The sequence below is a fragment of the Nymphaea colorata genome, chromosome 2, assembly GCF_008831285.2.
Source record: "Nymphaea colorata isolate Beijing-Zhang1983 chromosome 2, ASM883128v2, whole genome shotgun sequence".
Lineage (NCBI taxonomy): Eukaryota > Viridiplantae > Streptophyta > Magnoliopsida > Nymphaeales > Nymphaeaceae > Nymphaea > Nymphaea colorata.
Genome location: NC_045139.1, coordinates 11,923,639 through 11,945,272, shown reverse-complemented (window position 1 = coordinate 11,945,272; position 21,634 = coordinate 11,923,639). Strand labels below are relative to the sequence as shown.

General features: G+C 37.1%; 1 protein-coding gene and 1 long non-coding RNA gene across 4 annotated transcripts; one reads left to right on the top strand and one right to left on the bottom strand.

Annotated features, from left to right (window-relative positions):
* Window positions 1-344: 344 nt before the first annotated feature.
* On the bottom strand, window positions 345-7,369 carry LOC116248520 (norbelladine 4'-O-methyltransferase-like). 3 transcript variants are annotated; one of them, XM_031621367.1, is made up of 6 exons: window positions 7,346-7,369; window positions 3,483-3,512; window positions 3,253-3,332; window positions 2,844-2,988; window positions 1,983-2,124; window positions 345-702 (listed from the first exon to the last, which is right to left on the bottom strand). In XM_031621367.1, exons 1-6 carry the CDS (start codon window positions 7,367-7,369, stop codon window positions 395-397), a joined length of 729 nt encoding a protein of 242 aa, XP_031477227.1. In that variant the 3' UTR covers window positions 345-394. The 3 variants fall into 3 exon arrangements, with proteins under 3 accessions (XP_031477227.1, XP_031477226.1, XP_031477228.1); XM_031621366.1 differs by lacking the exon at window positions 7,346-7,369 and having other exon boundaries at window positions 345-709; window positions 1,990-2,124; window positions 3,483-3,539; XM_031621368.1 differs by lacking the exons at window positions 3,483-3,512; window positions 7,346-7,369 and having other exon boundaries at window positions 345-705.
* A 5,076-nt stretch (window positions 7,370-12,445) lies between these two features.
* On the top strand, window positions 12,446-21,359 carry LOC126409751 (uncharacterized). The gene is made up of 3 exons (XR_007572408.1): window positions 12,446-13,048; window positions 13,481-13,762; window positions 21,136-21,359. It is a non-coding gene; the product is annotated as an uncharacterized LOC126409751 (long non-coding RNA).
* Window positions 21,360-21,634: the final 275 nt, after the last annotated feature.

Genomic DNA, 21,634 nt, shown 5'->3' with positions numbered 1-21,634 from the left:
TTTGAATTCATGAGCTGCATAAGAATCAGTAATGGCAGCGCTGCACATATTGCAATGTTTTACATTTGCATGTTTAAATTAAACCTACCCACCTGAAAATTTTCCAAGCTTGGGCATGTTTCTATCATGTCATTTAAAAACAATATGCGCCTTTGCAAGCTCTAATCAATAAATTCAACAAATTCCTGATCTCCAATTGTTCGTATAAATGCAATACTACCAAACTTTGCAGTGAACATTGGAAGATAGCAAGTTAAGAGAAAGAAAAACTAGGAAACAGTTTCAAGTGAATCGTTTCTTGGATCCAAACACTAAGAGTTGTTCATGCAACTAGAAACAGTTTTAAGCGAATCACTTTTCCAATGCGACACCGATCCAAACACAGAACCACAGATCAAGAAAGGCGCAGGCAGAGGGTGACACCGTCACCGATACAAACTTGTGAGATCTCGACTCGGTGGTCTGAGGCCAAAATCTTGTTGAATTCCTTGGTGTGCCTCCGCACTCGATCAAAGAAGTCTTCACCAGGGGCTTTTCCGGGTTCCGTTACGGAGGAAATTTCCGGTTCAGCCACCGAACCGAACCAGAGCGTGTTGTCATATGCAATCAGGCCACCAATTCTGACTAGCTTCAATAGGCGCTCATGGTAATGGGCATTGTTCAGCTTATCCGCATCCACAAACGCAAAATCATACCTTCCTTCTTCTCCCTGTGTAGTCCATTAAAGGGACAATTTCTTAGATTTTTTTTCACGAATTTCATATTATTGGAAAAGCCTTTCTTTCCATTAACAAGTTAAACAATTGCGAATGCAAACCACAAACGATAAACAAATTATTGTTGGTAAGAAGTTTTAGTGATTGGTATTATTAAGCTCTTTTGAAAAATGGTAAAACTGGCGATGTTTTTGAAAGAATACAAATTAGAATTTAACTGACACACTGCAAGGGGCATAGCATAACTGGTCGGGGCAGGTCTCCAGTTCAATTTTGTTTTAAGCGGTGGGGTGCGGTACCTAAGTTAAAGAGTGCAATGCTACCATCGCAATCGGTGGGGCCCTGGGGGATTGGCAGTGTGTTCAGACTTCTTTTTGGGGTAATGGGTTGTTAACCTCTCTCACACACCCAAAAAGTTTTAAGTGACACATAAATAATAAAGTTTAATCTTTGAAAGTTTTCTCTCGGGAAGAATATTTGCCATGTAAGGGCCTCAAGTACCTCCATTGAAGAGGGCAATGATTTGAACATGGTTGCATATATTGATATGAATCAAATTCTAATGTGTAAAGCAATCAGATCTATACTTAGTATAGAGTTTTCTTACGAAATCTGAAGGATTCCCAATTTTGACACCCAATTTTGACAGACACAAGTACTTAGTTGTATGTAAATACTTAGTGGTTGTTTAAATACTTAGTGGTTGTTTGGTACTAGTAACAAATTGTTACTATCTAATGAAGCTGCCCAAAAATTGTTGCAGGAGTCATATAACATAATGTCCCACGAATTTAACCTAATTTTTGGAACATAATCATAGGATAGTAACAAAGTAACATATTGTTACCGTCTAGTAAAAAATTCTCCAAAAATCAGGGTAGATTCATAAAACCCTATAACATAGTGTTTCGTAAACTTAACCTAAAATTTGAGGTTAAATCATTGGATAGTAACAATATGTTATGAGTGCCAAAGGACCCGGAAATACTCTTTCTATTTCTATATCTTTCTATTTCTATATCTGATTTGAATCCAACTTCCAAACTGTTTAAGTAATGTTCTATTAGTAATTAACAACTAAATTATATGTCAATTCGATGCATCGACATTCCTAAAGACAAGAAAGTCTATGAAGTTAAACTGATGAATTCAATTTAAAAATTCGAACCCGATATCATTTCAGTGTCTTGGATATGGAAGCAACAGAATGAGTCAAATCGAAAATCGACCCAATCGTAACAACAAGAAAATTTGAGTCCATAGTACTGCTTACCTCTTCCAAGAGCTTATCTAAAAGTAGGTGTGCATCTCCTTCCAGGAAGTTGATCTTGTGCTCCACTCCCGCCTCCTTGATGAATGGAAGCCCAATATTATAGAACGATTCTCTATCCAGATCGATTGCTGTTATCTGAAACAATCTCATAAGACATGTCAAGAGCATATATACTCACAATGATTCACACACATATATATATACATATATAAGGAGAGAGAGAGAGAGAGAGAGAGAGTTTTCTGAATTGATATAAATATCAATGTGGTGAACGGGTGCTTTCGAAATCACTTATTATGAAAGTTTTGTAGTTTTTTGCCATGCGATGTAGATGACAATATTTTCTATACGTTAGTTTTGTCTGTGCGTTTGCACACATTATGTAGTACTAGTTTACACTAACAATTTCCAGTTTTTCATGAGGAAACTTTCATGCCAATATTTCTCTCTTGATAACAAGATATTTGAGGGCTTGTATTAGTTTGTTTTAATTTGACAGATTATATAAAGCAGTGGTGTGAATATATATCACCCGTGTATGCGCATCATATCATCAGACACCATCGACGCAAAGATGGTAAGTGGAACGCATGATATGTGTTGGGGGAAAATGCAGCAAAATTCATATTTAACAACAATTATAACGCTGTTTTTTATGAAAAAACAATCATAAAGTTATTGTTCAGAAGAGCACGGTGATAAATACCACTCACTTTTGAGAAAGAAATTAGGACAAAGAAATCAACATAAACTTCACGTCATGTTTTTTTTTTTTCCCCCTATTTTTGATTCAACTTGAGTCTGGTTGATCTCTTAAATCGTTTTTAGAAAAACGATTGAGCCCTAATTCATACCTTGCCGTTTTCTGGCAAGGCGAGGGCGGTGGTGAGAAGAGAATAGCCGGTGAAGACGCCGATCTCAATCGTCTTGCTGGCGTTCATGAGCTTGAGCAGCAGAGACATGAACTGCCCTTGTTCTGGCGGCACACTCATCAAGCTCCTAAAACAAGGACAAACAAACGTATAGCTTTAGTAATGAGAATATATTGGACCAAATATTAGCATATGGTAGGGTCTGGGGGAAGCAGAAAGGTTAACGAAAATGAATCGTTCTCGGTTATAATTGCATGGGAAGCAAATATTTTATGATATTGTGCAGTTTCTCTTCTAGGCAGGAAGAAATGGCACAATTAAGGGCATTGGACTTCAAGAACTGAGGCATGCAATGCAAGGTGAGTTCAAGAGAGAGAGAGAGAGGGAGCACCATTCATGGGACATGGTTGCCTCTCTCAGCTTCTTCAGTGCCTCATTTTCCCTCGGCAAGACGCTGGTTTTCATTATGTACTGTGAAAAAGAAAAAGGGAAAAGGAATGAAATAAGATCAACACCATGCAAATCACAAGTCTCTGATTCTTCAGAGAAACAAAAAAGCATGAAAACAAAAAAGAAAAAAAAAAGAGAGAGAAAAGTTTGGAAAGAGCTCATGGTAGATGCCTCTTGAAGCGCTTCGCTTTTGAGGATATGCTTCTTCTCCTGAAGCAACCTCTCCATCCCTAATCTCTTCCTCTCTTCCTCCCCAAATCACTTCAACTCTCTCGATGGAAAGAGACGCAAACGCTTACAATACAATCAACACAGGCAGAAGGATGGAAGGGTTGTTATTTATCTTTCACGAGAAAAACGAAGTTTTTTTACTGGGACCAACTTTTTAGATTTAATTCCATAAGTGAGGCTGGCTCTTCCATATTTCGTGACAGGCGGCTACTCTTGCGCGGATAATTGCTAGCATGCCCTTTTATCCGGGAGGCTGTCCTGCTCGCATAATTTAGTGTGAAGTGGTATTTTTGTCTTTTTCAAAAAGTAAATCAAAAGGGTAATTTTTTTTTTAATATTTGCACTTATAAAAAACAGTGGCAATTTGGTAATATTTGATACCGAACACAACTTCATGTAAAAATATAATGCAAGTCTGTGCGAGTACCCACGTCAAAAGCACTTAATCGTTCTTTTAATTTCACTTGTGAACACCATAGTAAGCAACACCAGGACTAGCATGATTGAAAGAAGACAATTTGGCATGGAATGATCCAACTACCTGATGTCATGCCTGAGGCATTTCCATTATTACAGATGAAATACTTTAACAAATAACCTGCCCTAGCCGATTTTTAGGTAAATTTACAATATTTTGTTATAATTATTTTTGAAAAATAGATAAGATATACATGTATAATTTAATTTTTTAACAAAAGAAAATAGTGTATAATATGTGGTTCCCTGGTTCGAGTGGATATAAATTTTCTAAGTGCACCATTTAATGATGGTCAACTTTTATGTATCTCAAATTTTATTACAAGTGTTTTGCCAAGCAGTTTATATTTTATGGCCGCTGACACAGGACCAGGGCAGGAAATGACTAAAATGCCCTCACCCTTAAACTTAAAATGTAAGAGTGAAATAAAAAAAAAATGCTTTTCATCAAATGACAAAAATGTCCCTCTGGTTAAACAATAAGTTAGCCAGAAAAGTTATATGGTCAGGTCTCAACATGCTACGTGTTTGGGCCATAAAATAACGAAAGAAATGCCCTTTGGTGGACAAAAAAAAAAAGAAACTCCCTTTCATAAGGGAAAAAAATGAAATAAGAAAGGTTTTTTGTTTTAAATGACCAAAGCACCTATCTTTCTTTAGAAAATGACCGGCGAATCCTTCAGGATCCGAAGATGTGCACTGGACAGGGTTTTCCGGCCAAGCAACACGGTCTCCTTGTCCGCCACTTGACAGAGAAGGTATAAGCAAAGAAATGAAAACATAAGGCGCTCTTTGGAAATCGGATAATAATGTGCCCTTAAATGAAAATAGAAAGCTCTGACGCCAATATGGTCGAGTGCGACCGCTTCCGGAAGGACGATCCCGAAACTGTTTGGAGTTTTCCGGAGTCCGATCGACCACCTGTACCAAATCGTTCAACACTTGGACCTCTCTCTCTCTGCAACGTGCAAATGGATCGGGTAAAGATCAATTCTTGCAAGGATTCGGATATAAGATTCGGGTCCCAAGCACATCTTTTGCAGCGAAACGAAACTTACGTTGGGAGGCCAAAATTCATTTTGAAGCTTTAAAAATTTTAACTACCAAACCCGTTACGGCATTTTGTTTTTGAACTTTTAATATATGCATCTTTTTTGCTAATAACTTACAACTCTCAGTGTTTTTATATAATGGTTTCGTTTGACAATGGGAATAGTTACTTTGTCACTGTTCCATGAATTTATTTAAAATATTAAAAAAATATAGAATATTATATTATAATATTTTATCCAGACTTATCATGTTCAAGCTTATGCATAAAATAACTAGATAGGACACTTATCAGTTCCTGCCATGATGCACAAGAAGAAGAACTAAGACTGAAAATCTCCTCAGCTAACGGCCACCCTCGATGAGCATAGGCATATAATATTGAAGGTGATCTGGGACCGATCCTTAGAATTTTTTTTCCGATGCTTAAGCCGCTTTCATCCTGCCGTATAAATAGAAAATCAAGAGTCACTTTGAATGGGTGCGAAGATGAAGAGATGCAAGTTGAAGAGCTGTTGAAAAGAATGGTCACAATTATTGGACTCTTCAATGCACGTTTTCCACTCATCCAAGAGATGACACCACCTACTAGTAGGAAACATATCTAGCAGTATATTTCTTACTATCAGAACATCCACTCAACCTCTAAGTGATCTATCTTTCTATATGTTAACATGTAATTTTTTGTCTATTGTATGTACCAGATTACCTTCTTGATAGCCTTCCAGTGAGCAATCTCTACATCTAATTGAAATCTGCCAAGGACCTCAACTGCATACGATTTGTCGGGTCATATATGGATCTGCGCATATTACAAGCTGCCAATCACTGTTGCATATGGTATTATATACGTTTGTGCATTTTCATCTTCAGTCTTTTTGAGGCTCAATTTATCTCATTTCGCTATGGATGCTATAGAAGGAGAACAATTCACAATTCCATATCTTTTGAGGATATTTTCAATATAAATTTTTTGAAAAATAACTAATGTGTTTTTATTTATGTCTCGACGAATCTCAAGGCCGAGAACATAGGTAGCTTCTCCCATATCTTTCATTTTAAAATGAAAGGAAAGAAACTCTTTAGTCTTTGTCACCATATCCTTATCGTTGGTTGCAAGTAAACTGTCGTCTACATACAATACTAAAATTATGGACTTATTCCCATTTATAATCTTAAGGTACACACATCGATGAATGATGTTTTCTGTAAAAATAAAAATCAAGATGACTTTGGTAAACTTGACGTGCCATTGTCGTGAAGCCATTTTAAGTCTAGATATTGACTTATTTAATTTGCAAAGCAAACGATCTGACTCTTTTTCAAAGAAACCTTCAGGTTGTTCCATATGAACATCTTCATTCAAATCACCATTTAGGAAAGTTGTTTTTACATCCACTTGATGTAGCTCTAAATCAAAATGAGACAGGAAAGCAAAAGTAATCTTTATTGACTCTTTAGATGAGACGAGAAAATGTCTCATTATAGTCAATGTCCATTATTTAAGTGAAGCATTTAACACTATTCTTGTCTTGTAACTCTCAATTCTGGCCTTAGAGTCTCTTTAAGTCTAAAATGCCCATTTACATCTTATGAGTTTGACTCACTTAGGCAGAGTGACAATGTCCCACACTTGATGTTTAGCTATAGAGTCTAACTCTTCATTCATGGCTTCTGTGAAGTGTGCAGATTGCTTGCACTCAACAACTTCCATAAAGGTGATTGGATCATTTATGAAATCATTGGGCTCCTACAAGTACACCACATAATCAAGATGAACAACATATCTCATTGTTCTTGTGGATCTCCATATAGGTGGTGCCTAGAGTTCATATCAAACTTGCCCTTCCTATAATTGCTCACCAGTGTTTTACGTAGGTGCTTCTCCTATAGTTGGGATATTAGTGACTGAATCAACATTCATTTGATTATTTGAGTGAATGATGATACAAAATTTGTTATTCACTTTATTTTCGGGTTTAAATATTGTGTCCTTAATCTCCTTAAAAAAGAAATTTTGAAATACCTTTACCCCAACAAATCCATCTTCAAGAAATTTAGCCTTATCCATTTCTATTATTTGTGGTGAATGAGATGGACAATAAAATATATAACCTTTTGACATTTCCAGATAATTAAGAAGAAACCACTGATTGTTCAAAAGCTTTTATCTGATAGTTATACAATTTAACTTTTGTAGGACAACCCCAAAAGTACATATACAACAGTGAAAGCTTCATAGCCGTCCATAACTCATAAGGAGTTTTAGAAACAGCTTTTGTAGGTACCTTGTTTAACATGTGAACAGACCATCTCTTTATATGCACTGCTGAGCATGGTGAATTGAGGCACAATGCCTTCTTATTTAAGAAAATGTGATAAATGTCCCTCTCCTTGTCTCATCTTAATAAAATATCCAAAATACTCTCCACCTCTATCCGATCTAACTAACATTCTTACAATATAGGGAATTGTGGATCATAGTTTTCAAACAATACAAACCAACATTCAAACATGCAGAGCCAATACAAACTAAATATTTATAAATTTTTGTTTTGCTAACAGTTGGATTTATACCCAAACACCAAGCTTTATGAGGATAAAAATAAAAGGGAAATTGACAATAGGAAAAAGAGTTGAGAGTAGTTTTGATGAGCTTGACACCTTCACATTCCCTCTTTACTACTTGGGTTCCACTTTTATTATAAGTAAGGATGTTCAACTTTGCTCGACTTGAGCTTGTCCAGTTGAACTTGATTCAAGCTGGACTGGTAACAAAACGAGTCAAGTTCGACTTTAAAAATGACCTTGTTCAAGCAAACGAGTCAAACTGAGCTAGCCAGGCTCAGATCGGTTAAGCTCAATTAAACTCGGACAGACTAAAATTATAAAAGTTATTTCAGTATATTAACACAAAAAAAGATAGCTTGAGTGTGGCGGTCTTTTGGCTAGCAAGAGAGAGGTTTATACTTCAAAACTAGTTGCTTGCACAAGCTCAAAAGTTTTTTTCCCCTTTTTTTAATGAAACTACTTGGCTAAGTTCAAGCCAGATCTCAGCTCGAGTGAGCCCAGCCATGATCGAGCCATCTTAGGCTCGGGAATAATTAGCTGGAGCTCAAGTTAAACTTTATGAGTCCACCCAGAGGCGGAGCCTAGGTAGGGCCTGCTTGGGCCCTAGGCCCCACCTCAATTTTTTTTTTTAAATTTTTACATGTAAATTTAAAAAAAATTCACTTGTTCTATATAAAAATTTAAAAAATGATATTTCGACCATAGTCAAAATTTAAAAACTTTAATTTGAAGAAAAATTTTATAACTCTGCCCCGTCAGCCCACCTTTATTCTTCCTCTCCATCGCCTTCCCTCACTTTTACTCACCACCCTTTCTCTCTCTCCCCCTCTTGGCTTTTCCCCAAGGGTCGTTATAAACAGAAGCAGTCAATAACTGCTTTCTCCATTAAATTATGTTATGACGGAAGCACACTTCTGTAACCGCATGGCATGCTTCTGACTTTTATTTTTTTTTTTCTTTCAATGTTCACTAATATTGAGGCGGACTGCAAGACAAATTTTAAATATAGGTCTTGTTAACAATAAATTTCAATTAATTGAAAATGGCTCGTGACGTACAAAGCACTCGCAACTAAAAAACTGGAAAAATTCAAACTCATTTTCACAACATAAATCTTGACAAAAAAAAGAGAAAATGACATACAACATCCTCCCCCCGTTTCTTTTTTTACTTTTTACATTAGAATTCCGCCCTCTTTCTATTGTTATCTCACTTGTATAGACTTTACAAGTAAACATACTTTGCTCTAAGAACATATTGTGTATTATAAAATTAAAAAAAAAAGCGTCAGCAAGAAGACTTCAGACATACTTTGCTCCAAGACCATATTTTTGTATTATAAAATAAAAAAAAAGCGTCAGCAAGAAGACCTCAAGCGAGTTTGGTTAAACCTTTCCTACTTTTTAAATAGCATATTAGAAGTTATCAGAGGAAAAAGAGTTAAAAAAGCAATTTAATAGAGAATAATATGGCGGACGAAATCAGAGTTAAATAATCTGCCTTTTTCAATTCAATAATTTTTACTTCAAACCTCTATTAATTATCATGCTTTCCATGACATACCTTTGCAGTGAATGCACGAAGCATGGGCATTTTGGTCATTTTCAATACAACAAATGATCAGGACCATAACGTATGAATTTCTGTGTTCATTTGATATTTGTTTTTAAAGACATGGAAGCAGGTCACGTCCTTGAAAGAATACATAAAAAAAAAATTGGGGACGACTTTGTTGTTACGGCATTTTATTTGCGATGGTAAAATACATGGCTTTTCGCATTTGATACATCAATTGGACTGAGAGGGAGATTTGGAGTTTAGAATGCGCAAAATACCAAAATAGTTCAAATCTGGTAACCTTCAAATTCAGTAAAAAATTATCCACCCAGTTCGAATCCAATTTGCTAATTAGATTCAGGTTTTCTTACCAAATCCAACCAACTGAATTCTATCATCTAGAACTGTTGCATCCCCACAATTTTGGGCATGGATGGGGGCGGAATCAAGAGGGACAGATGAGGCCACGCCCTCATTTTCTTTCTGGCTCCTATACCCTATTTAAAATTACCATAAATCGCATGAGGCTTAGAAGGGAAAGCTCAATCCATTTCTTATATATATGGGCATTAGATTATGAAATCCAGGGTGCGCTTTGGTTGATCCGTGGATTGAAGACGCTTTTGATGAATTACCTAACTATGCAGACGGATTCTACGAAATATAAGTTATATATTTTCAGAAAAATCATTATCATTTATAAATTTCATTCGTGACCATTTAAAAATCAATAATAGTAGGTAAAATTGTCAACTGATGAAAAGGTTATATAGAATCAAAAAGGTCAGAATTTATTTAATCCTACATTTTTTTAACATCTTGAGTTCATCTGTAAAGCTGGATATATTTGTACAAGAATAAAAATATCACAATTTTAGGCATCATATATATTTGAAGAATCTTATAAATATATTTGTAAATCAATGAAAGCAAGATATGAAAATTATATTTTCCATCCTTGGATGTACAGTGTGGTGTAGATTTCAAACTTTAAGTTTGTTTGCTTAAGATGATGACTTCAACGTGGTTCGAAACCTTCAAAATGGTTTCTTGTCTGTGTTTTGAAAAGAATTACAGAAACAATATAAGTTTGATGCATTTTCAGTAATTGATTTTCAGATTATAGAAAATAACTTATGCCTCATATTGTGACAAATATTGAAGGTTGATGAAAACCCAGATTCATAGTGCAAAGTTTGCCATACTGAAACACATTACATGGTTGAATTAAAGAAAAAAAGTGGACGCACATTATATGATTGTCTATATATATATATATATATATATATTAGTTGAGATTGACGTGTTGAGATTGCATAAAACCCCAGAACTGCCCCTTGGTCCTGTCCGTGTGGAACCCCAGAATGACAAAAACAGTGTCCGCAGGACGTGCTGGACAGTGTTCCGCATGTCCCGCATTTGAGTCTTCCAGAGGTCCCATGTTCCACAAAAGACGATGTTCTGAGCTTAGAGGAGCAGAACAACGTCTTTGGGTCCACAAAGGGACGCTCTAATTAGTTGGGTACACGCGGAGTGCTTCCGTCGGTTCCACCACTTGTTTAGATTATGTTTAAGTGTGTAGTTAATGAATGCAAATGTTCAAATTATGTTGAAGTGGTTTTTCAGTGACTGTGTTTAGTCACTTTGTCTTGTTATCAGCTGATGTTTTGCATCCCTCTCATTCTTTTTGTACATTCTTCATTCTTTTTTTCAATAAAAGATGGGAGCCTAACTCCCAGCACGATCTTTCATTGGATACAATGTTCAAATTTTTCTCCTCCGACTCTTATTGGACACATATGGTCGTGTATAGAAGGGGACCAAACTTTTTTCTACTTGAATTAAAAACATTATGTATTAGCTTTCTTCATTAAGCCGAGGATCACTTGGCAGTAGAGACACTTGGTGAGTGTGCCCCAATGATTGGGCCAAATTTATGGAACATTAGTTTTAGTTTTGGTTTGTTGACTAGATTCATGAAACACTCATAAAGTGTCTCTGCTGTTAAATAACTCTTCGAAAGATACAATCTTAGTTAAAAACATTATGTATTAGCTCTCTTCATTAAGCCGAGAGTCACTTGGCAGTAGAGACACTTGGTGAGTGTGCCCTAATGATTGGGCCAAATTTATGGAACATTAGTTTTAGTTTGTTGACTAGATTCATGAAACACTCATAAAGCGTCTTTGCTGTTAAACAACTCTTCGAAAGTTACAATCTTAGCTTCTCTTTACAAAACAAGCCAATCGGATCTGCTTTCCGTTAGTTTGTGGCCCAATTTAAGTGTTATTCTTAGGATAAATGACAGCCAATACTTCCGAATACTCTTCATACAAACTTAGCAAGTTCAGAATTTGCAACTGAAGTTTTCTTTTTCGGGGAGCACAACCAATAAGTGGGCCTTAAGCTTCCTCATCAATAAAGAAGAGAAATTTGAATAAAATCATATCAGATTTGGCCCTCAGGATTATAGCATAACTAGTCATAACTAGTCAGCCTGAGTAGTATCATGCTGATGTCATGTGCTCAAATTGATTCTTGTGAGTGCTACTTATCTACACTACAAACAGTAAAAGGTGGTCATTGTGCTGAGTACCCAATGATACTGGGTACTAGTCTCAACTCGAGCCATGCCTAAGCCTAAAATTGGGCGTCGGGGTGAGGCTTCAGGCCTAGGTTTTGGGCAGTTAGCTTGCGCCCAGGATTAACCTATCAAGAGTCAAGACCAACAGAATTCTATGCTTCAATCCATGAAAGTTAGTTTCATTAAGTTTTTAGGTCTTGGCTAGTTCCAAGACTCCTACTCTAGAAGTCAATTCTTAGTTTTGAATTTTAATGGCAAGTAAACAACAGTAAAAAGAAAGCAACACATAAAGAATATCACGACACAAAACCTCCAATAATACTCTAAAACATCACTTAGCAGTAAGGAGATCTCAGTTTTAAATTTTTTGAACGAACATTTCCTCCTTTATTTTCAAAATTATATTCAGAACCCATTTTTAGCAATTTTTAATAAGTCTGAGGGTATCTCTACATAATTTCATACAAAATCATGGTTTCTCACTGAAATTAACTTTCACAAGCCTCTTTTTGAAAAAGTTTTTAACAAAAACGTTGCAGCATTAATTTCTAAAAAATTGATAATGTTTTTGGAAAATAATGTGAAAATTGTGAACTAATTCGGTAATTTTCAAATTTTTAGTATAAAAACCGCTATGAACTCAGTTTTTCACAATTTTTTTTGTTTTTTCCTTCTCTTTCCTCTCGTGAAACCTCTGCTAGGGTTTCGTCCACCTCGCCTCCACCACTGTCGCTGCTTGAACCAACGCCGCCGCTACCACGAGGAAGGTGACCTCCTTTGCTTCTACCGCAAGGAAGATGACCGAAGTTGCGGACAGCAAGCAGCAAGCATCCTTGGACATTTTCATGCTAGAATAGGGTTTGGGTCATTGCGAGGAGGGTATCTGAAGCTTCTGCAGGTGAGTAACAATGCCTGCTGAAGCACCTCGGCTAGACACGACAAGCAAAAACGGCCGGCTGAGCACTACACCCGGTCAGGGCCTTTTATTCTGGTGCTTGGGTCATTGCCAGAAAAGAAGCAGTAAGGTTTTGGGTCCGTCAAAAGGAACAATGGTGAAAAACTCCAGCTATTGCAAGAAACAACGAGGTCTCATCCAGAAGCACATGCAGCAGCGACCCTCAAGCTCTCTGCTTAGGTTTCGGTCGCTGTGGTACAAGGATGACAAAACATAAGGCTTCCAAAAAAGGTGATCTGGGGAGTCTGCGCTTTCGCGCGTTTGCCAGATCAAGCGCATCAGTGGGCTCTCCGACAGTAGTAAACTCCTGGGGTAATAATCTTTCTCTCAGATCTTGAGCTTGTGCGCTCTCTGGCTAGACCTCAATGAGGGTTATGGTTTCTTGTTTATATTGCTGCGTTTTATTTCCTTTTGAAATCTTCTTCCATAATACTTGACAGATATGCAAGCTCTAGAGCCCAACTATGCTCTCGGTTTCTCTGAGACTCAAGGATATAGAAAACAGAGTGCAACATAATATATCAAATTTGAGGAGTTTCAAATCAATGAGAACTAGCATGCTTCATGCATTCATGTCTAACTTTTGTCTACCATGCTTTCATATTCATGAAACATGATCCAAAAAAACTTCATACGTGCAGACTGTATTCATGATAAGCATCATAGGCACCACTAAAGTATGAACAGACTTACTGGAATTCAAAGAACCTCACTCTGATACCAATGTTGGATTTACTACAACAGTTAGGCATATGTGATCGGCTCTGAGTCTACGCAGCATGTTCACCAGTGGCGTATCCAATGTGAAGAAGGCAGTAGCAACACCGACTATAACACGTGGAGAAGAAGAGGAAGAAGAAAAATGGAAGCAGAGGTGATGTTCACGGGTTTGCTTCTATGAGGCGCTGACTTGGGAGAAAGACAACCAACCCTAAATCAGAGTATTGCTGGGCATTTATAGGCCAGCCTCGTAGGTTTTCCCGATGCCCAACGGGCGGTTATGCCTTGTGAGAGAATGATTCAGAGGTAACATATAATCTTTTAATTTTGGAAATCAGTTTTTTATTTGAATCTCGTAACAACAAGTTGGCTCCTTTGCAGTTGCAAGATGTAGGGATAGGGCTCAGGGCCATTATCCAACACCCCATAGATCGTCACCATTAGCTAACCCCTGGCATCTGCACGGCCATCCTTGGTGGCATCCGAGGGCATGAACTGCCATCCTAAAACAAAAAAAAATATGCAGTTGCCAATGTGCTGCCTAGCGTCACCTGCACCACTGAAGGCTCCTGTGGTAGTGGTAGGGCATCTGGCCCATGTGTCTTTTTTTTTTTCCTTAAAGGAGCATGGAGCGTACCCACTTTGCTTCATGAAGCGGCTTAGCTGGACATTTCCTCTCTCCCTCTTGTTATAGCCGGCAATCCTTGAGAAAGAATCGTTGATTCATTTACTAACCCTAATCTCCATAATAAAGAGATTAGGGATGAAGAGAGATTTATAAATTACATTAACAAAAAATAGAAGAATATTTAAAGAGACCTCCTAACTATTAAAATATTGCAAAGAATCACCTAGAAACATAAACTCTTCTAATTCAACGGTCCCCTCAAGCTGGAGCATACATATTAATTATGCTTAGCTTATCACAACATCTAGAGAAATCACCAATAGGAAGAGCTTTGGTGAAGACATCTTCAACTTGATCTTCTCATGATACATGAATAGTGGCTATGGTTCCTTCTTGAACGAGATTCCAAATGTAATGGCAGTCAACTTCAATATGTTCAGTTTTCTAATTGAAAATTGGATTGTTTGCAATATATGTGGCTGCTCGATTATCACAATATATCGTCATGGGAAGCAGAATCGACACACTTAGGCTAGATAGCATGGATTTAGCCCAAGTCATTTCAGTGGCAGTTTGAGCCATAGCTGTGTATTCGAATTTCGCACTAGACCTTGATACCATACCTTGCTTTTTACTTCTCCAGGATATAAGGTTGCATCCCACAAATACACAGAATCCTATAGTAGATTTTCAGTCTTGGATTGAGCCAGTATAATCAGCATTACTATAGGTCCACTTCTAGGGTCTTGCTTTTTGTGAATAATAGTCCTTTGACAGGAAAAGATTTTAAATATTTGATTGCCATTAAAGCAACATCCCAATGAACTTTCCTGGGTCTTTTCATAAATTGACTTAGTTTCCCCACTACAAAGCTAATGTCTGGTCTGGTCACAGTAACATAGAGGAGTTTCTCAATAAGAGATCTGTATGATCGAACATCCACTAATTCCGATTGGTCATCATAAAGTTGTGTGCGTGGATTCATAGGTAGATTGGTCGGTTTAGCTCATAGCATCCCGGTGTCCTGCAATAAATCAAGAACACATACTTTCGATTAAAGAGAACTACACATTCCCTATTGCGAGCAACCTCTACTCCCAAAAAATATAATAGTTGACTAAGATCTTTTGTCACAAAGTGTTTTTGAAGAAACAACTTTGTATCATAAATTTCTTGATCGGAGTCACATGTCAGGATAATATCATCAACATAAACCACTAGAATGGTCATACCCCTGAACTTCTTCTTGATAAACAGAGAATGATCAAGAGGGGATATCTCAAAGCCACATTTTGAAACTACCTTAGAGAACTCGTGAAACCACATACAAGGACTTTGTTTGAATCCATAAATAGCTTTCTTCAGTTTGCACACTTTTCCACACTCTCCCTGTCAATCAAACCCTAGTGGTTGTTGCATATAAACAATCTCATCGAAATCACAATACAAAAAGACATTTTTGACATCAAGGTGATACATGTGCTAGTCATGGTGTACAACCATAGAGATAATAAAACGAATGGTTCTCAACCGAGCAATAGGAGAGAAAGTCTCAAAGAAATCATCCCTGTAAGTTTGCGTGTAGATCTTTGCAACCAACTGAGTTTTGTATCTTTCCATAGAACCATCAAAATTATATTTCACTGTAAATACCCACTTAGAGCCAACAATGTCACAATGAAGAGGAGAATCAATAAGTTCTTAGGTGCCTCGCTGAACTAATGCATCCATCTCATCATGCATAACTTGTCTTCACTGGGTATCTAATAATGCCTGTTAGAGACAAGTAGGAACTGCATGGGTAGTTAGATCTTGAATAAACTGTTGCACACTTTTACCAACACCGTCAGTAGAAACAAAATGAGATATATGATGTAGAGTACATTGTCGCTTGCCTTTGTGAAGAACAATAGGTAAATCCTGACAAGGATTAGGGATAGCTATCGTGGGCTCAAATGGATTAGCTATACTCATTTCAGATGTACTTACCTCATGAGAAGCGGTTGGGGAAGGATCATGAGAAGGGTCTTGTCAACGTGTATAGACCAGCGGAGGATCACGAAATTTGGACACTACAGTAGGAGAATCCTTCGAAGGAGACTCACAAGAGAATGACTCCAAAAGAATATGAAGAATAGGTAGTGGGTCAGATGACAGTGGCATCTCAGTAGAGGTAGGAGAAGGACTATAATAAGGCTGAAACTTAAAGAATGTGACATCCGCACTGATATACTCCTTTTCATTCAAGGGGTCAAAGCATTTGTAACCTTTATGATTTTTGGAGTAGCTAATAAAGATACACTTAATGACTTGGGCACCCAATTTATCACGTGTGAGTCCAAGTATGTGAACAAAGCATGTGCATCCAAATAGTTTGGGAGCTATTGGAAATAAGAGTCGTCGTAAGTGTACAAGTTTAATGAGAACGTGATTGTCAATGAAGGATGAGAGTAAACGGTTGGTCAAGGAACATGCAGTGAGGATGACATCTCCCAAAAAATATGCGAGTAGAATAGTATGACGCATTAAGGAACGTGCCATATTTAAAAGTTGGTGATGTTTTTGCTCAGCTCCTCTATTTTGCTGGGAAGTATGTGGACAAGTAAATTGAGAAGAACTGCCATTATGAGAGCAAAATTGCATTAAGGTAAATGCCTTGAACTCAAAAGTGTTATCAGTGGAATGTTTTTAACAAGAATACCAAACTGAGTCTTTATTTCAATAATAAGGTTCTTGAGAATACACATGACTTCAGACATTTCTTTCAAAAAGAAAACCCAAGTGATTCGAGAATAATCATCAACAATGACAAGAAAATAACAAAATGTAGACCTACTAACAACTCTGGGAGAACCCCTCACATCAACATGAAGAAGATCAAATAGTTCACAACTTGATGAACTAAAACTCGATGAATAACTGCTATGGGTGTGCTTGCCAAGTTGACAAGCTTCACATTGGAACGACTCTGGTACTGGTAAATGAGGAAGTAGGTGACGAACCTTGGAAATAGATGGATGACTAAGTCTGAGATGCTACTGGAATGAAGAGGACAAAGAAGAAGTTGAGAAGAGTGCAATACACACAAAATCAGTTGCCCCCTTTCTCATAGCCTCCACCAATCATCTTTATAGTTTGCAAGTTCTGAAATGAACATACACCAGAGTCAAATGTAACACGACAATGTAAATCATTAATCAATTGTCCAACTGATAAAAGATTAGTGGGAAACTTAGAAGCATATAACACATTAGGAATTGTCATACTGAGAAAACTTAATATCTCCATAACCCATAAAAAGAGACAATCTACCATCTGCAAGTCTCACATGACGTGTCTGAGTTAATGAGTGTAGCACAGTAAACATAGAAGGTCTATTACAAAAGTGTCTCGATGCTCCTGAATCAATGATCTAAGTAGTACTTGTATTATGTGGAGCAGTATCAACAGACATACCATTGTCTATCATAACTATAGAGGCCGACGGTTGAGTAAATCTATTTGCTAAGAATCTGACTTGTTGATATTTATAGTCACATTCTGGGAAGAAGATAAAGACCCATCAACTACTGATGAAGCTGTCTGGACAAATCCAATAAGAGACTGTAAAGAATTCTTTTCCTGCTTTGATGTAACACTTTTTCCTTGGGATGAAGTGGAAGGACGACCATGTTTATCCCAACATATCTCTTCCAAATGCCCTATTTTTCCACAGTAGGTGCACTGAAATCTCCTCGACCTCCTGACTCTCGACCTATGCCCCCTTCCTTGGAGAAACTACGTCTACGATCTCGTAAAGCCACCAAGGCAAAGACATGAACATCACTAGAAGGCAGAGAAAGGGTCACAACAAGACAACTGAGTCTGTTGTAAGCTTCAGCTAGGTCAGGGATTTCTGCTCCAGTCAACATCTGCACTTTTGCTACTGTGTATTTGGGAGAGAGACCATGTAGAAACTTTGCAACCATAGACTGTTAACTATGAGCCTCATGGCATGTTTTTTATAGATTGACTTGAGGGAAGCGAAGTACTAAGCAAGACTTTGATCCCATGTTGCAAATTAAGTAATTTCTCCTCCACCTGCAATATCTTGCTAACATTCTTGTCATTCGAGTATGTTTGTTTCAAAAAATCCCACATTTGTTTGGCAGAGGTATAGAACGCAATCGTGGAAATAATCAGTGGTTACACACTATTCATGATCTATGACACGACAATATTATTATCTTCCTTCCATGAGCTATATTTTCCACTCTTCTCTATATACTCATTTTCTTCTATAACAGGCTCCTTTTGATGTCCAATCACAAATATCATAAACACATGAGACCAAATTTCATAGTTAGATCCATCTAACTTTATAGTAGAACCATAAGAGAATGGATTTCCTCCAATTTTAAATTCATGAGAGAAATTAGTTTTGGGATTTTCAATCATTGTCAATTTGTTCTCAAGAGTTCAGCCTACAAACAGAGAAGAATAATATAGAGTAGAATGAGATTGATCAATAATAACAGTTGTCTAACACCACATGGCAGAAGTAAAAATAGATGTGCCACACTTCTTTTAAACAAGAACAAATACCTCCACAGCAGATTGTTCTCCAAATGCTAACAGACTGCTCAACACTCCACTAATCATCAACAACGACAAAAAAAATTCTTACAGCAATGACTGCCGCAACATTCATTGAGGGCAGTCTCTAAGACATTGACCAACGTAGACTCCTGCATAGCTACACATATATATTTCTGTTGATGTCTATGGCTTCAATGTATCAAAATCTAGATATTGGCCTTTTTATTAGATCTGATATGATCTAAAATCCAGAACTGATCTGGTCATCTCCCATATAGCCACGACTTCGATATGGAACATCAATGGCCAACGACAAAGAAAAATCCAAAGATTTGGTTCAAGAACAATAATATGATTTGAAAAAGAAAGAGGAAACCTACAACGATTTCTGATCTGATCCACCACTCAGCAACGTGTCTGGCTTGAACTTCTTCTTCAACATCAACAACCAAAAACTTTATGATACAACTCAACATTTAGATAAATCGTGTCACTACTCTTCCACGTGCCAGATGTGAATAAAAATATTCTAAAGCAACTCCCATGTAGTTGCTCATGCTCCACTACATCCATGTTAGGGACCTAATAACACATACCTCTCATGTGTGATTAAGTTTCCCTTTTACGTTGCTCCACTGCCTCCCGATCAGCAAAGAGAAGAGAGAAAGGACATGTAGAGAAATAAAAGAAATAGGAAGAGATGAGAGAGAGAATAGGAGAAGAGGTTGCCGGAAAATCACATCAACCGCCGTCGGAGGAGGATGGAGATCATTGGCTCTGATACCATGTTAGAGCCTGCAATCCTTGAGAAAGAATCGTTGATTCATTCACTAACCCTAATCTCCATAAAAAGAGATTAGGGTAGAAGAGAGATTTACAAATTACTTCAACAAAAAATAGAGGAATGTTTAAAGAGACGTCCTAACCATTAAATATTGCAAAGAACCACCTAGAAACATAAACTTTTCTAGGCCTACTTCTCGGTTTCAATTCAAAAGTGGTGCTTGCTTTTCCATATTTGCTGGTTATTGCTAGCATGCCTTTTTATGCTGGAGGCCGTCCTGCGCACACAGTTTAGTGTGAGGGGGGTAATTTTGTCATTTTCAAAGAGCAAGTAAAAATGGTAACCTTTTTTAAATGTATTAACTTACAGAACACGAGGGCAGTTTTGTAATTTTTGATGCAAAACACCACTATGATGTAAAAGAATAAAGCAAGTGCCAATGCCACATCAAATTTACCTAATTGTTCTTTTAATCTCGACCACACTGCATGGGGGTAGGACCCTGCCTTTATTGAGAAAAAAAAATAGAAGTATTTATAACGAAAAAGGGGTGCAAAGAATCTATCCGGTTGCAAAATGAGCTCCATTAGGGCCAAACCAAGGGGGCCTGCAGTCCCTGAAAAAGATTTTTTAAATTTTTAAAAATTTCACTTGTCCAATATAAAAATTTTGAAAAATGATATTTTGGTCTTTGTCAAAATTTTAAAACTTTAATTTGGCCTCCCATGAAAAATTTCTGGCTCCACCCTTCAAAGCCACCCACCTTTTGTAGTGCACATTATTCACAAAAAGAAGGTGTAAAGTTTCAGCTACCAGCCAGCCTCTTTTGGTCTTGATCATCTGTTAAAATTAATTGTAAAATTAGCTAGGGTTGTTTGTCGTCCTCCTATGCTTCGTTGGAAACCAGCACCATTCTCTCGGTAAAACCTCTTTTCTTGGTTGGTTTTCATGACAGCTAGGGTAGCGGATCCTTCATTTGCAGAACTTGAAACACGTGCTTCCCGTTGTTTTTCCTCTTGTAGTACCATGGCGTAGACTTTATTTATATTTGGGAGAAGGTCAATTAATAGAATCTGTCCTCTAATTGAATTGTACGAGACATTTAGACCCATAAGAAATTACATAACACATTCTCGTTGGATTTGATTTGAATATGCCTTCATGGCACCACAAGAACAAATAGGAACAAGAGAGTAAACTTTGAACAAAATATTGCAGCCAATGTCAGTAAAAAACAAACCAAACCAGATTTGAAATCCAGCTTCTCTAATGACGTCTATGGTCAAGACAGTGGAGGACATGATACTAAGAGCATTGCGCCAACCTTCACCCTTGAACAATATTACAGATTTCTATCTTTGGTGAAGGATCAACCGGCCAACATCAATTTTTTCTGGTAATATAGCTCACACAGGTAACAATGGTTCAACTAATTTATATTATCTTACTTGGTTCATCGATTTGGGAGCCAGTCAACATATATGCTATAAAACCATGCAATGTACCTGTGACATTACCAAATGGGAGAACTCTTCTAGTACATCAAATTGGTAAGATATCTATGTTGTCTTTTGAAATGGACAATGCGTTATGCATACCATCATTTAAAGTAAATTTGCTTTCTGTTAGTGAACTTACTAGAAATCTAAAGTGCTTTGTAAATTTTTTTCTTGTAATTATGTTATCCAGGACCTGGCATCGAAGATGACGATTGATCGGGGTGAGGTGAAAGGCGGTCTATATGTTCTTCAGCAAGGACCAATGCGTGCTCACACTTATTTTTCTCTTTCATTGCATGAACTTTGGCATAAGAGATTATGTCTTATTTCATCTTCTCGTCTAAAATTAGTGAACAGAAATTCAGATTTAAGTCATTTTTTGAATAATGATTATATGTGATGTGTGCCATCGTGCAAAATAGACACGACTTAAATTTGATTTGAGTGATATTTCTACAACCCATGCTTTTGATTTGATCCATTGTGATATTTGGGGCCCTTACACCCAATCCACTATTTCTGGTGCCTATTACTTTTTTAGTATTGTACATGATTTTTCACGTGCCACATGGATTTGATTAAAAGGGCATAAGTTTGAAGCGCTTCACGTCATCAAAATTTTTTTTGCCTTAATCAAAACACAATTTAATTGCCAAATTAAATCTTTACATTTCGATAATGGGACTGAG